At 43.4% G+C, this 13,296-nt stretch overlaps 1 protein-coding gene across 2 annotated transcripts in view; it reads left to right on the top strand.

Moving 5' to 3' along the window:
- LOC138665367 (involucrin-like) overlaps positions 1-12,785 on the top strand; it is a 44,120-nt gene extending 31,335 nt beyond the window's left edge. Inside the window, exons 6-9 of one of the 2 annotated variants that reach the window (XM_069752790.1) lie at positions 8,475-8,543; positions 8,625-8,679; positions 9,883-9,931; positions 12,586-12,785. In XM_069752790.1, coding sequence (XP_069608891.1) covers positions 8,475-8,543; positions 8,625-8,679; positions 9,883-9,931; positions 12,586-12,602 — 190 coding nt within the window. In that variant the 3' untranslated portion in view covers positions 12,603-12,785. The remainder of the gene's footprint in view (positions 1-8,474; positions 8,544-8,624; positions 8,680-9,882; positions 9,932-12,585) is intronic. The other variant, XM_069752791.1, reaches the window with a different exon arrangement.
- Positions 12,786-13,296: the final 511 nt, after the last annotated feature.

Genomic DNA, 13,296 nt, shown 5'->3' with positions numbered 1-13,296 from the left:
TTGCATAATCTGCATGATGTGGTCGTGTTGGGGTTGCCATGGCTACAAACCCATAATCCAGTATTGGATTGGAATTCCATGTCGGTATCCAGCTGGGGTTGTCAGGGGTTACATGGTGATGTTCCATTTTTGTCGATTTCGTCATCCACCCCTTCTGAGGTCCCAGAGTTCTTGTCTGATTATCAGGATGTATTTGAAGAGCCCAAGTCCGATGCTCTACCTCCGCATAGGGATTGTGATTGTGCTATCAATTTGATTCCTGGTAGTAAATTCCCTAAAGGTCGATTATTTAATTTATCCGTGCCCGAACACGCCGCTATGCGCAGTTATGTGAAGGAATCCCTGGAGAAGGGACATATTCGCCCATCGTCATCACCACTGGGAGCAGGGTTCTTCTTTGTAGCCAAGAAGGATGGTTCGCTGAGACCGTGTATTGATTACCGCCTTCTTAATAAGATCACTGTTAAATTTCAGTATCCCTTGCCATTGTTATCTGACTTGTTTGCTCGGATTAAGGGGGCTAGTTGGTTCACTAAGATAGATCTTCGTGGTGCGTATAATCTGGTGAGAATCAGGCAAGGAGATGAATGGAAAACTGCATTCAATACGCCCGAGGGTCATTTTGAGTATCTAGTGATGCCGTTCGGACTTGCCAATGCTCCATCTGTGTTTCAGTCTTTTATGCATGACATCTTCCGTGAGTATCTGGATAAATTCCTGATTGTTTACTTGGATGACATTTTGATCTTCTCAGATGATTGGGAGTCTCATGTGAAGCAGGTCAGAATGGTTTTTCAGGTCCTGCGTGCTAACTCTTTGTTTGTGAAGGGATCAAAGTGTCTCTTCGGTGTGCAGAAAGTTTCATTTTTGGGGTTCATCTTTACCCCTTCTACTATCGAGATGGATCCAGTTAAGGTCCAAGCCATCCAGGATTGGATTCAGCCGACATCTCTGAAAAGTCTGCAAAAGTTCCTGGGCTTTGCTAATTTTTATCGTCGCTTCATCTGTAATTTTTCTAGCATTGCCAAACCATTGACCGATTTGACCAAGAAGGGTGCTGATTTGGTTAATTGGTCTTCTGCTGCTGTGGAAGCTTTTCAGGAGTTGAAGCGTCGTTTTTGTTCTGCCCCTGTGTTGTGTCAGCCAGATGTTTCTCTTCCGTTCCAGGTCGAGGTTGATGCTTCTGAGATTGGAGCAGGGGCGGTTTTGTCACAGAGAGGTTCTGATTGCTCAGTGATGAAACCATGTGCTTTCTTTTCCAGGAAGTTTTCGCCCGCTGAGCGTAATTATGATGTGGGCAATCGAGAGTTGCTGGCCATGAAGTGGGCATTCGAGGAGTGGCGTCATTGGCTTGAAGGAGCTAAGCATCGCGTGGTGGTATTGACTGATCATAAGAACTTGACTTATCTCGAGTCTGCCAAGCGCTTGAATCCTAGACAGGCCCGTTGGTCGTTATTTTTTGCCCGCTTCGACTTTGTGATTTCGTACCTTCCGGGCTCTAAAAATGTGAAGGCGGATGCTCTGTCTAGGAGTTTTGTGCCCGACTCTCCGGGTTTATCTGAGCCAGCGGGTATCCTCAAGGAAGGAGTCATTGTGTCTGCCATCTCCCCTGATTTGCGGCGGGTGCTGCAAAAATTTCAGGCGAATAAACCTGATCGTTGTCCAGCAGAGAAACTGTTCGTCCCTGATAGGTGGACTAATAAACTTATCTCTGAACTTCATTGTTCGGTGTTGGCTGGTCATCCTGGAATCTTTGGTACCAGAGAGTTAGTGGCTAGATCCTTCTGGTGGCCATCTCTGTCACGGGATGTACGTACTTTTGTGCAGTCCTGTGGGATTTGTGCTAGGGCTAAGCCCTGCTGTTCTCGTGCCAGTGGGTTGCTTTTGCCCTTGCCGGTCCCAAAGAGGCCTTGGACACATATTTCGATGGATTTCATTTCTGACCTTCCCGTTTCTCAAAAGATGTCAGTCATTTGGGTGGTCTGTGATCGCTTTTCTAAAATGGTCCATCTGGTGCCCTTGGCTAAATTGCCTTCCTCCTCTGATTTGGTACCTTTGTTCTTTCAGCATGTGGTTCGGTTGCATGGCATTCCTGAGAATATTGTTTCTGACAGAGGTTCCCAGTTTGTTTCAAGGTTTTGGCGAGCCTTTTGTGGTAGGATGGGCATTGACCTATCCTTTTCCTCGGCTTTCCATCCTCAGACTAATGGCCAGACCGAACGAACCAATCAGACCTTGGAAACATATCTGAGATGTTTTGTTTCTGCAGACTAGGATGATTGGGTGTCCTTTTTGCCGTTGGCTGAGTTCGCCCTTAATAATCGGGCCAGCTCGGCTACCTTGGTTTCTGCATTTTTTTGCAATTCTGGGTTCCATCCTCGTTTCTCTTCAGGACAGGTTGAGTCTTCGGACTGTCCTGGTGTGGATTCTGTGGTGGATAGGTTGCAGCAGATCTGGACTCAGGTAGTGGACAATTTGATCTTGTCCCAGGAGAAAGCTCAACTTTTCGCTAATCGCAGACGCCGTGTGGGTCCCCGACTTCGTGTTGGGGATCTGGTTTGGTTATCTTCTCGTCATATTCCTATGAAGGTTTCCTCTCCTAAATTTAAACCTCGTTTTATTGGTCCGTATAGGATTTCTGAGGTTCTCAATCCTGTGTCTTTTCGTTTGACCCTCCCAGACTCCTTTTCCATACATAATGTATTCCATAGGTCGTTGTTGCGGAGATACGTGGCACCTATGGTTCCATCTGTTGAGCCTCCTGCCCCGGTTTTGGTGGAGGGGGAATTGGAGTATATTGTGGAGAAGATTTTGGATTCTCGTGTTTCTAGACGGAAACTCCAGTATCTGGTTAAATGGAAGGGTTATGCTCAGGAAGATAATTCCTGGGTTTTTGCCTCTGATGTTCATGCTTCCGATCTTGTTCGTGCCTTTCATGCGGCTCATCCTGGTCGGCCTGGGGGCTCTGGTGAGGGTTCGGTGACCCCTCCTCAAGGGGGGGGGTACTGTTGTGAATTCTGTGGCTGAATTCACTCCTGTGGTCACAAGTGGTACTGCAGCTTCTGAGCTTCCTCCCTCAGGTGTTCTGGTGAGCTCGTTAACTGCTTCATTACTTAACTCCGCCTGATGCTGCTATCCTTGCTCCTTGTCAATGTTTCAGTGTTGGATCTGAGCTTCTCCTGATTGTTCCTGTGACCTGCTGCTCTGTATAGCTAAGTGCTTTTTGCTTTTTTGTTGCTTTTTTTCTGTCCAGCTTGTCTTTTGTTTTGCTGGAAGCTCTGAGACGCAAAGGGTGTACCGCCGTGCCGTTAGTTCGGCACGGTGGGTTTTTTTTGCCCCCTTTGCGTGGTTTTGCTTTAGGGTTTTTTGTAGACTGCAAAGTTCGCTTTACTGTCCTCGCTCTGTCCTAGAATATCGGGCCCCACTTTGCTGAATCTATTTCATCCCTACGTTTTGTCTTTTCATCTTACTCACAGTCATTATATGTGGGGGGCTGCCTTTTCCTTTGGGGAATTTCTCTGGGGCAAGTCAGGCCTATTTTTCTATCTTCAGGCTAGTTAGTTTCTTAGGCTGTGCCGAGTTGCCTAGGTAGTTGTTAGGCGCAATCCACAGCCGCTTTTAGTTGTGTTTAGGATAGGATCAGGTGTGCAGTCTACAGAGTTTCCACGTCTCAGAGCTCGTTCTTGTATTTTTGGGTATTTGTCGGATCACTGTGTGCGCTCTGATCGCTAAGCACACTGTGTTTCTGGATTGCCTTCATAACACCTGTCATTAGCAAACATAACAGTACGCCATGTTTTCTCACGATCACGGAAGTCCATCTGATCTGAGATAGATGCTGTGAAAACACAGAGAATTAATAGAAACAATATCTCAAATACAGATATCATATTATGATACCACACAACAGGCCCAGAAAAAGTGCCCGGAACCAAGATGAATGGTATCGTCTGGAGCTCCTAAAACGTCTCAAAATAACAAAAAATTGGAGCAAACAACCAAAGTATATAAAATATATCAAATTTTATTAAATACCATTTAAAATAGCATATCAATACAATATACCACACAGAGCAAAAATAAAGGGTTAATGGTGCACCTTAAGTGATGGCACCCCCTGGACAAGAACATAGAGCCACTATATCATGTGTGAGTCACACAATGAAACAAAAGCCGTAGAATGCCCAGTGCATTGAATAACAAAGGCTAGCTGATACAATCTCCTAGGTCACAGGTAAATGGATCCCTCCATATTAAACAGCACAGTGGCTATGCAGTAAAAAGCACCCAAGACCATAAGTGGACCTTACCTATATTCCCGTCCATGGGGATACCCACGCGCCCCTACGCGCGTTTCACAACAGCTTCCTCAGGGGGCGAAGTGATAGTCCAAGTTCCCCACCTCCTTCCTTAAATAGCCACCTGGTGATCACCATAAGCGGGGCATGTGGCCGAGGCAGGCGCAGCAGAGCCGCATCACTCCGGCGCCATCATGGCGCTGCGGGTCACGGGGAAAGCCCCGATGACGTCAATGACCCGCACGCGTCACTAACAGGCGCCGGCGATGATGCCGCAACCCACGACTACACCGGAGACATGCGCACTAGCATCACAGACGTTCCAACCCTCCCATAAGAACACATCGATACCTCAATGCGAAGTTTAACCCTATCCTCCGCCGATTTAAAGAATCCCGGTAGTATAATAATTCTAAACCATATTAAAACAATTAGCAACACGTGAAAAAGTGACAGTGCATAAGGTGATATCCAGACAATACATATCACATATAATAATATGACCATTCGTGTAAGTACAGTCCAATACATAATTTGCACATACAAAAATTACAATACAACAATAGAATATTTGTTTGCCAAAATACAGAATTGCCGAATCCATATGGTGTTTCCAAAAGTGATTTAGGTTTGGTGATAATGGGAGACGTATTCCTCCAACAGTAACCATAATTCAGGTGAAAACTAGATAAATGTAAACAGATAGTATTAATACAATAAAGAAAAAGAAAAGTAAAGAAAATACTATTGAAATAAAAAATAAAAAATAATAAATAATAATAAAAATAAAAAATAATAAAAACAAGGGGAGGAAAAAGTCAAAGGTCTAGAGATGACGCCGAACACTACAAAAACGATGAAAAACTCAACTGCTCATTAAGGCCCGCTGGTGTCATTGTGTCTAGAGTCACGATCCAACGGCACTCTTTTTGTGTAAGAATGCGAACATAGTCCCCACCACGTGTACCCAAATGTACACAGTCAATCCCCCATACTTTCAAATCCCCCGGATTACACTTGTGTTTCAGCCTGAAATGCTTGGGGATTGTTTTTAAGGAGTCCACGTCGTCCACATCACGCGCGGCCTCAATATCTCTCACGTGCTCGCGAGTGCGAACACGTAACTCACGAGATGTTAAACCAATATATACCAGATTACAACTACATTTAGCGTAGTATACCACATGTGTGGTGGTACAGGTTATATATTCTCTAATCTCAAATGTTCTGAGGCCGCTCGATGATGTGAAGGACGTGGACCTAACATGATTTTTGCACGCCAAGCATTTTCCACACGGGAAGAAACCTTGCCGTTTCCCCCCGGAATTGAAAATAGATGTGTTTTTGGGGACATAGTGACAAGCCACAAGTTCATCCTTCAGATTTCTGCCCCTACGTGATGTCATTAGAGGTCTAATCGAGAGTTGATCACACAAAGTAGGGTCAGTCATTAGGATTGGCCAATGTTTAGTAAGAATTCTCCTCATAGTGTCCCATTGTTGGTTATATGTGGATATGAAGCGAATTGCTCCCTCTCCACTTTTTTTGTTCTTACTCTTATTTTGTTCAGCCAAAAGGACACTACGGTTCGTTGCTTTTGCTCTAACATATCCTCTCCTAATACTCCTATTACTATATCCCCTATCTCTAAATCTCTGCCCAAGGTCCAAAGCCTGTCTTTCAAACAATAGATCTGATGTACAAATCCTCCGTGCCCGGAGAAATTGACCAGTGGGGATGGAATTAATTGTAGACTGAGGATGTGAGGAGGCCGCATGTAGGAGTGAATTGACGGATGTTTCTTTACGATATAGATCCGTATGTATAGATCCATCGTCATGTACCCTCAATTCAACATCCAAAAAAGAGATACTACTCCTATCAAAATTATAGGTAAGTCTGATGTTGGACCTCCCACAATTCAATCCCACCATAAACTCACTAAGTTCAGAGGCAGAGCCCTGCCAAATAAACAAAACATCATCAATAAACCTAAACCATCCCAGGATTTGGGGAGCGGCATGTGCGCCATCCAAGAACAAACCCCTCTCCCAAAAACCGAGAAAGAGGTTTGCATAGGAGGGCGCACACGCCGCTCCCATTGCTGTACCCCGCTTCTGAAGAAAGAAGCGGTCCTTGAATGTAAAAAAGTTGTGGGTGAGAACGAAACGTAGGAGGTCCAACACCAGCTTACGTAAATCAGCTTCCAAATTACTGTTCTCAAGGTAAAAACGTGCGGCCTCCAAACCATCCTCATGATCAATACTCGTGTAGAGCGATTCGACGTCCGCCACAACGAGAAATGCGTCAGAATCAAGGAAAATGCCATCTAGTCTCCTCAGGACGTCCGTCGTGTCCCTGACATAGGAGGGCAGCGTTTCCACCTGAGGGTGCAGATAATGTTCAATGAACTTGCATATTGGATCGCATAGCCCTCCAATGCCAGAGACAATCGGACGTCCTGGGGGAGAAACAGGATCCTTATGGACCTTGGGCAAGAGATAAAAGGTCGGGATAACTGGACACTTGATAATCAATCCACTCAACGTTTTTTTAGAAATGACCCCTCTCTCATATGCCATCTCCAAAATACATAGTAACTCCTCTCTAAATACTGATAGAGGGTTCTGAGATAGCTGGATATATGTATTCTTATCCCTCAACTGTTTGAAGGCCTCCCTCTCATATTTCTCCACCGGCCAAATGACGACATTCCCCCCCTTGTCAGCTGGCTTTATTACGACATCATCAAGTAATTTAAGTTCTTGTAAAGCCCTCCGTTGTACACCTGTAAGGTTATCCCTCTTTCTGCTATTCATAACCATCTTAAATTCCTCCGTCACCATCCTAGTAAAAATGTCAACCTGTGGGCACAGTGACAAGGGGGGAAATGTCGTCGATTTAGAAAAAATTGGCGGCGGTAAAATACCTGCAGATTCCCGTAAGGACTCTTGTTCCAAATCCTCCAAAGTGTCTAATACTTCTTGATCTGTAATGGTTCTCACATCCTGTTCCACGGCTGATCTGTTATGGAGTTTACGCAGAACCAGCTTCCGAGCGAACAAATGTAGATCTTTTAGTGCTACAAAAAAATTAAAGTTGTTAGATGGAGAGAAAGATAATCCAAGGCTCAATACCTCTTTTTGAGTTTCACTCAACACATGAGAGGATAAATTTATCACCTCCAATGCGTTGGTCTTGGCTTTTTTATCAATCGGTGGAGAGGTCGGTATCTTCCTTTTCGAATTTTTCTTTCCACCCCATTTGGTTTTATTGTCCCTTGGATAATCTCTTCTCTCCCACAATGTCCTAAGGCCATGTGATTCATGATTCTTGTCCTCAACCGAGGACATAGAGGAGATAGAGGTAGATCTCCCCCTCGAATAGTGTCTATTTTCAATCCTATTCCTTTTCCATTTATAAATTTGATCGTTCTGGAAGTCTGAATAATCACGTTGATATTTTCTGGTTTTACCCTCAACAATCTCTTTTTCCCACTTCTGCTGATCAGCGTCAATTTCACCCCTCAGTTTCAACACTTTCTCTTGGGTCAGCTGTACATTGATATTGTCTTGCAAGGTTTTCAATTCACCATCACTTAAGGTGCACCATTAACCCTTTATTTTTGCTCTGTGTGGTATATTGTATTGATATGCTATTTTAAATGGTATTTAATAAAATTTGATATATTTTATATACTTTGGTTGTTTGCTCCAATTTTATGTTATTTTGAGACCATTTATATGATGTGGTCACTATTGACAGCAGCATCTAAGGGGTTAAATGACCATAGTCGGTGCCAACACTGATCGTGGCTGATCCAGCAAGTTGTGAGCTATAGTGGACAGCCGGCAGCTACTGGATTGTCACCTATATGGGGATGCTATTCTCTTATATCTCAGGTCAGTAAAAAGACGTATTGGCGGCCATTAAAGGGCTTTAAATCTACAACTTGTCCCATGAAATTTAAATCCTCATATGATTATGTCAACTGAAAAATAAAAGTTATAGGGAAGAAAAAATTGAAGTGCAAAAACGAAAAAATTCCTGGAAACGAAGAGATAAATATAACACCAACCTTGGGGAGTCCTTGAAGTAGTGTTGTATATAGATAACCCATGTCTACAACATCAGTCTCCATCTCTCATATCACGTTTCTCACCTATTATTCCCTAGTACGATAAACAGAAGGAAGCGGGAGCTCATGCCCTTTAAAACAGTTACAATTAATATAACAATTAACAGGTAAGTACTGATATTATTGGGTTAACATGGTAATGGAGCTAGGAATTGCAGATTTATTTCCTCCAATTCTTTCTCTTCTAGTGATCAGAAGCCAGATTCTGATGACGGCACAAGGAATGATCAGATAAAATCTCTGGTAAGGTTTAGTCCTGTAGACAAATAACTACTCTTAAGGTACCGTCACACATAACGATATCGTTAACGATATCGTTGCTTTTTGTGACGTAGCAACGATATCGTTAAGGAAATCGTTATGTGTGACAGCGACCAACGATCAGGCCCCTGCTGGGAGATCGTTGGACGCTGGGGAGAGTCCAGCACTTTATTTTGTCGCTGGACCTCCCGCAGACATCGCTGAATCGGCGTGTGTGACACCGATCCAGCGATGTCTTCACTGGTAACCAGGGTAAACATCGGGTTACTAAGCGCGGCCCTGGTTACCCGGGGACTTCGGGATCGTTGGTCGCTGGAGAGCTGTCTGTGTGACAGCTCTCCAGCGACGCTGCAGCGATCGACATCGTTGTCGGTATCGCTGCAGCGTCGCTTACTGTGACGGTACCTTTAAAGGGACACTGTCACCTGAATTTGGAGGGAACAATCTTCAGCCATGGAGGCGGGGTTTTGGGGTGTTTGATTCACCCTTTCCTTACCCGCTGGCTGCATGCTGGCTGCAATATTGGATTGAAGTTCATTCTCTGTCCTCCATAGTACACGCCTGCACAAGGCAAGATTGCCTTGTGCAGGCGTGTACTACAGAGGACGGAGAATGAACTTCAATCCAATATTGCAGCCAGCATGCAGCCAGCGGGTAAGGAAAGGGTGAATCAAACACCCCAAAACCCCGCCTCCATGGCTGAAGATTGTTCCCTCCAAATTCAGGTGACAGTGTCCCTTTAAGATTCATCTGGACATGACAGGGTCCATTTTCAAAAAGATAAGTGTTGTAAATAGAAATACTTCTTTCGGAATGTCACAGCAATAATTTTCAGAAGTTGTTTGTAATTGTTAACATCTTCTTCAAGTATCTTACCCACCAAAATCCTTTGCCAGTATTGTCCACAGACTGTAACGCACATGGTCTATGGCTGTTTCACATCACACATTCTTTTTTGAGGCCTTAAGAAAGTGTGTGTGATGCAAAACTCTTATGGGGCAAGGTTCCTGTGGCTTGGGAGCATTGCCAGCCGGAATGGCCTACATGGGAATAACATGTAGACACCTAAAGAGCTTTGACTACAGTTGTGCCAGCGAATATAGCAGTGTCTCATTTCTTTTGACGAGTTTAAGAAAATTGTATATTCACATCTCATTGATGAAATAACTTTCCATTTTTCTACAGTTAAAAAAGGGCTTGAAGGAATACTGGTTGTCAATGGCCTTCTGCTTATGTAAGAATCATTCATAAATGTTATCTTATCTTGATAATGAAAAATGATTAGTACCTGTTAATTGGTATAGTAGATATACCGTTAGTACATATGTTTTTGGGGGGTTATCAATTTTTAAAAAATGATACTGAGAGTACAGTGGCCAAAAAAACTGAGAGATGCGCCACTTTAGAACTAGGCAGAGATGTGGATGACAACTAGGAAATGTAAGTGACTGATAAGTGTTAGTTTTAACTTTGTTTTCCCAGAAACAAATTTAAAGAGATTGTTCCACCTAGAAGAGTGATCGCACGTTCTGAATTTCCAATAGTAGAAGATCCCTTTTCATGCACTATAATTTCCTGAGCTCCCATATAACTTAATAGAGACAGATGACAATCTCTCCATTCCTGACAGCATGCACTGGGGTCCTCGTTTTTAAAATAATCTAAGAGATATTTATGGCATATATTGTTGATAAATCTCCCAGAAAATGGCTAGTTCCATGAAGCTCAATATGTCCCTAAAGTTTCCTTAAACTGAATGTTTTGATTTTACAGTTTCTTTGGACTTTTAATAAAGTCCGTGCTGATCATGACAACTGAGTTGCATTATCTTGGTTTGCGAGGCATAATAGGACATATTCGGTTATTATTATACCTAGTGCAGGTTCCAAGGTGTCATAGGAGGATTCTTCTTCGTCCTTTCAATATAAGCCATTGCCATGTAACAGTACTTCAATGTGCCACAAGTATAAATATCAATGGCAGGATCATCATCAACATTTTGAACCATTTCTAAAGATATCTATAGATATAATATAGAAGACCTGACACGTGCTCAAAAAAATAGTTAAATATCTTGTAAAAATCCCTGAGCTCCCCTGTTTCTGCCTCTGTTTTGCACTGCACCACTCCATTGCAGACATATTCACATTTTGGTGCATCTGGAGCGCACTGTGAGAAATCTCTTCTTACGGTCCAACTGGCTTCTCTAGGTCATGCACTTTCATCCATCTCTCCTGTATGCTGCCAATCTCAGGTCAGCAGCTTATCTAACAGTCGATCAGTCTCTGCTGAGCTGAGATTAGCAGTGTCTGGGTGGGTGGGGTGATGAATGCCCTCAGAAAAGGAACACTGAAAAAACGCACAGTTGGACTGCAAAGCAGAGATTTCATGTAGTATGCCCTAGATGAAACAAATGTGAATATCTCAGTGCCTCTTATTGGAAGTAGCAATCCTAAAGTCAAAATCGACACTTTAACGAGCCTTGCCACATGACTTAGGATAAGAAGGCAAACCAAACACTCCATTTGCAGACATGTGTTTCGAGGTGTTTGCCCCTCCTTAGTGCAAATCAGGAGGTCTGATTTGGCTAGTTGAGAGGTTTCTGAGAAAGGGTCTAAGGGGGAACACTTCTCCTTGGGGAGAGTGCCACATCAATGCTTCTATCCAATCGGTGACAGTGATGGGCGAGCATGCTTGGTACTGCTCGATACTCGATCGACCATCTGGGTGCTACATTGAGTGTCAAGCAGTGCCGAGTATTTTGTGGTGCTTGAATGCTCGGGTTCCATAAGAATCTTATTTGAATTATCTGAGCCAAGTGTAAGGGTCAGATTGGGTGTTAGCCGTGGCTGAGGTAAAAGTCTCCTGCACATCCTGGGGCTTCCCGTAACGCACTGCACGTTTCCTTAGCCGAAGCAGAATAAACAGTCACATTGAACGCTTGAACAATAAACTTTATTAAAGACGGGCACATAACGGTTCTCTTCAGCATTTACAGCAGGCTTTACATTAAACAATTTCCTTGCTGTCCCTGTGTCTTGTCTGACAATGTAAGCATTTACTGTATATCTGGCTTTGCGTTACACAGCTTCTTCTCTTTCTCTGCCTTTCCTTCATCTTTACTAAGCTCGCTTCCGGAACGGACTGTGCCTATCGGTCCTCCAGCATCCTCTGTGCCCAGTCTTACTTTAGCAGGGATTCCTCTAAACCATTTCGCTCTGGTCCCGAGTACATCCATCCACTTAGCAAGCCGACACATTGCGAGTGACCTGTCCGTACTGCCTAGTTCTTTTCACCCTGTCAGCCACAGACCCACTTATTTATACTGCGCTGTCACTGACTCTATCAATGCCCTTCTTCTCTCTCGTGGCCTTCCTGGCCCTGATGCTGCCTGACTGGACCTTGGACTTCTGCAGAGTTGACTGCCCTGACAGGGCGCTCCCACCCAACTGATTCAAATTCTCAGCTGTTCTGAACCCTAACTGTCACTAGCTCCTCCCACATTAACCATCTACACGCTAAGTCTCTCTATCCCCATCTAGTGGGCAAACTAGGGAACTACGCTCTCCCTAATATCTTGAAACAATACACCATTTAAGAGTATAAATAAACATTACTCATAACATGTTCATGGCAACCCCCTTACACAGGCACCACACAAGAGAGCCAGAGCGCTCTGGAAAAATGCTCGAGTTTGCCATTCACTTTCATTATGATCACTACTCAAATAAAGCACGTCCGAGCGTCCGACGTGCCTGATTCGGGTACCTAGCACTTGAGCATTTCAGTGCCCTATCAATACTAGTGACAATGTAATATGTTATTTGAGTGGTGTTTTTTGTTTATATTTATATTTGATATTACAGTATTTTGGTATTTTTCTTACAGTTGATGTTCAAGAATGAGCAAGTGAAAATCACGTTTTATATAAACTGGATGGAGTCCAAAATCTCTTCAATTGAAACAGCTTTGATCCTTAACACATGAATTGAGCATTTGTAAAAATATCTTTACTTCTTTTCTTTCTACTCAAATCAATAAGCCATTATAAAAGGATCATTAAAACATCAAATAAATCAATGATTTTACTCCAGTCTCAGAGTTTTTGTGTGATGATACACCAATCCATTTACTTATTGAAGGCTTAGATGGATGCTTGATGATTCGTGAATTGAACCCATCTCCTGGATCAGTACCGGTACACCACCCTAGCCACTCAGACACCCAGCAGTCTCCAGGTACAAACAATGTCAGGTGACAACTTAATCCGATCAGCAGCAGCCATCATGTGAAATTCTTTATGCCAGGAGACTGGTGACGAACCAGTGTGGAGGACCAGCATTGGGCCAAACTAAGAGCACAGTTCTTAGTGCAGGTTTTTTTTTGTTTGCAATTCCTCTCTTGAGACACATACACAATAATTTTTAAAGTATGGAAAACCCCTTTAAAAGTGATTCCTCAAACAGATTACGGTATTTATATGCTTATACCAGGCTATTGTTTCTGGGTGATGTTATATAATCTATAGCAGTGATAGCGAACCTTTAAGAGACTAAGTGCCAAAACGGCAACCCAAAACCCACTTATTTATCAGAAAGT

The sequence above is a fragment of the Ranitomeya imitator genome, chromosome 2, assembly GCF_032444005.1.
Source record: "Ranitomeya imitator isolate aRanImi1 chromosome 2, aRanImi1.pri, whole genome shotgun sequence".
NCBI lineage: Eukaryota > Metazoa > Chordata > Amphibia > Anura > Dendrobatidae > Ranitomeya > Ranitomeya imitator.
The sequence above is the reverse complement of the archived record's forward strand: the minus strand, read 5'-3'. Positions and strand labels throughout refer to the sequence as shown.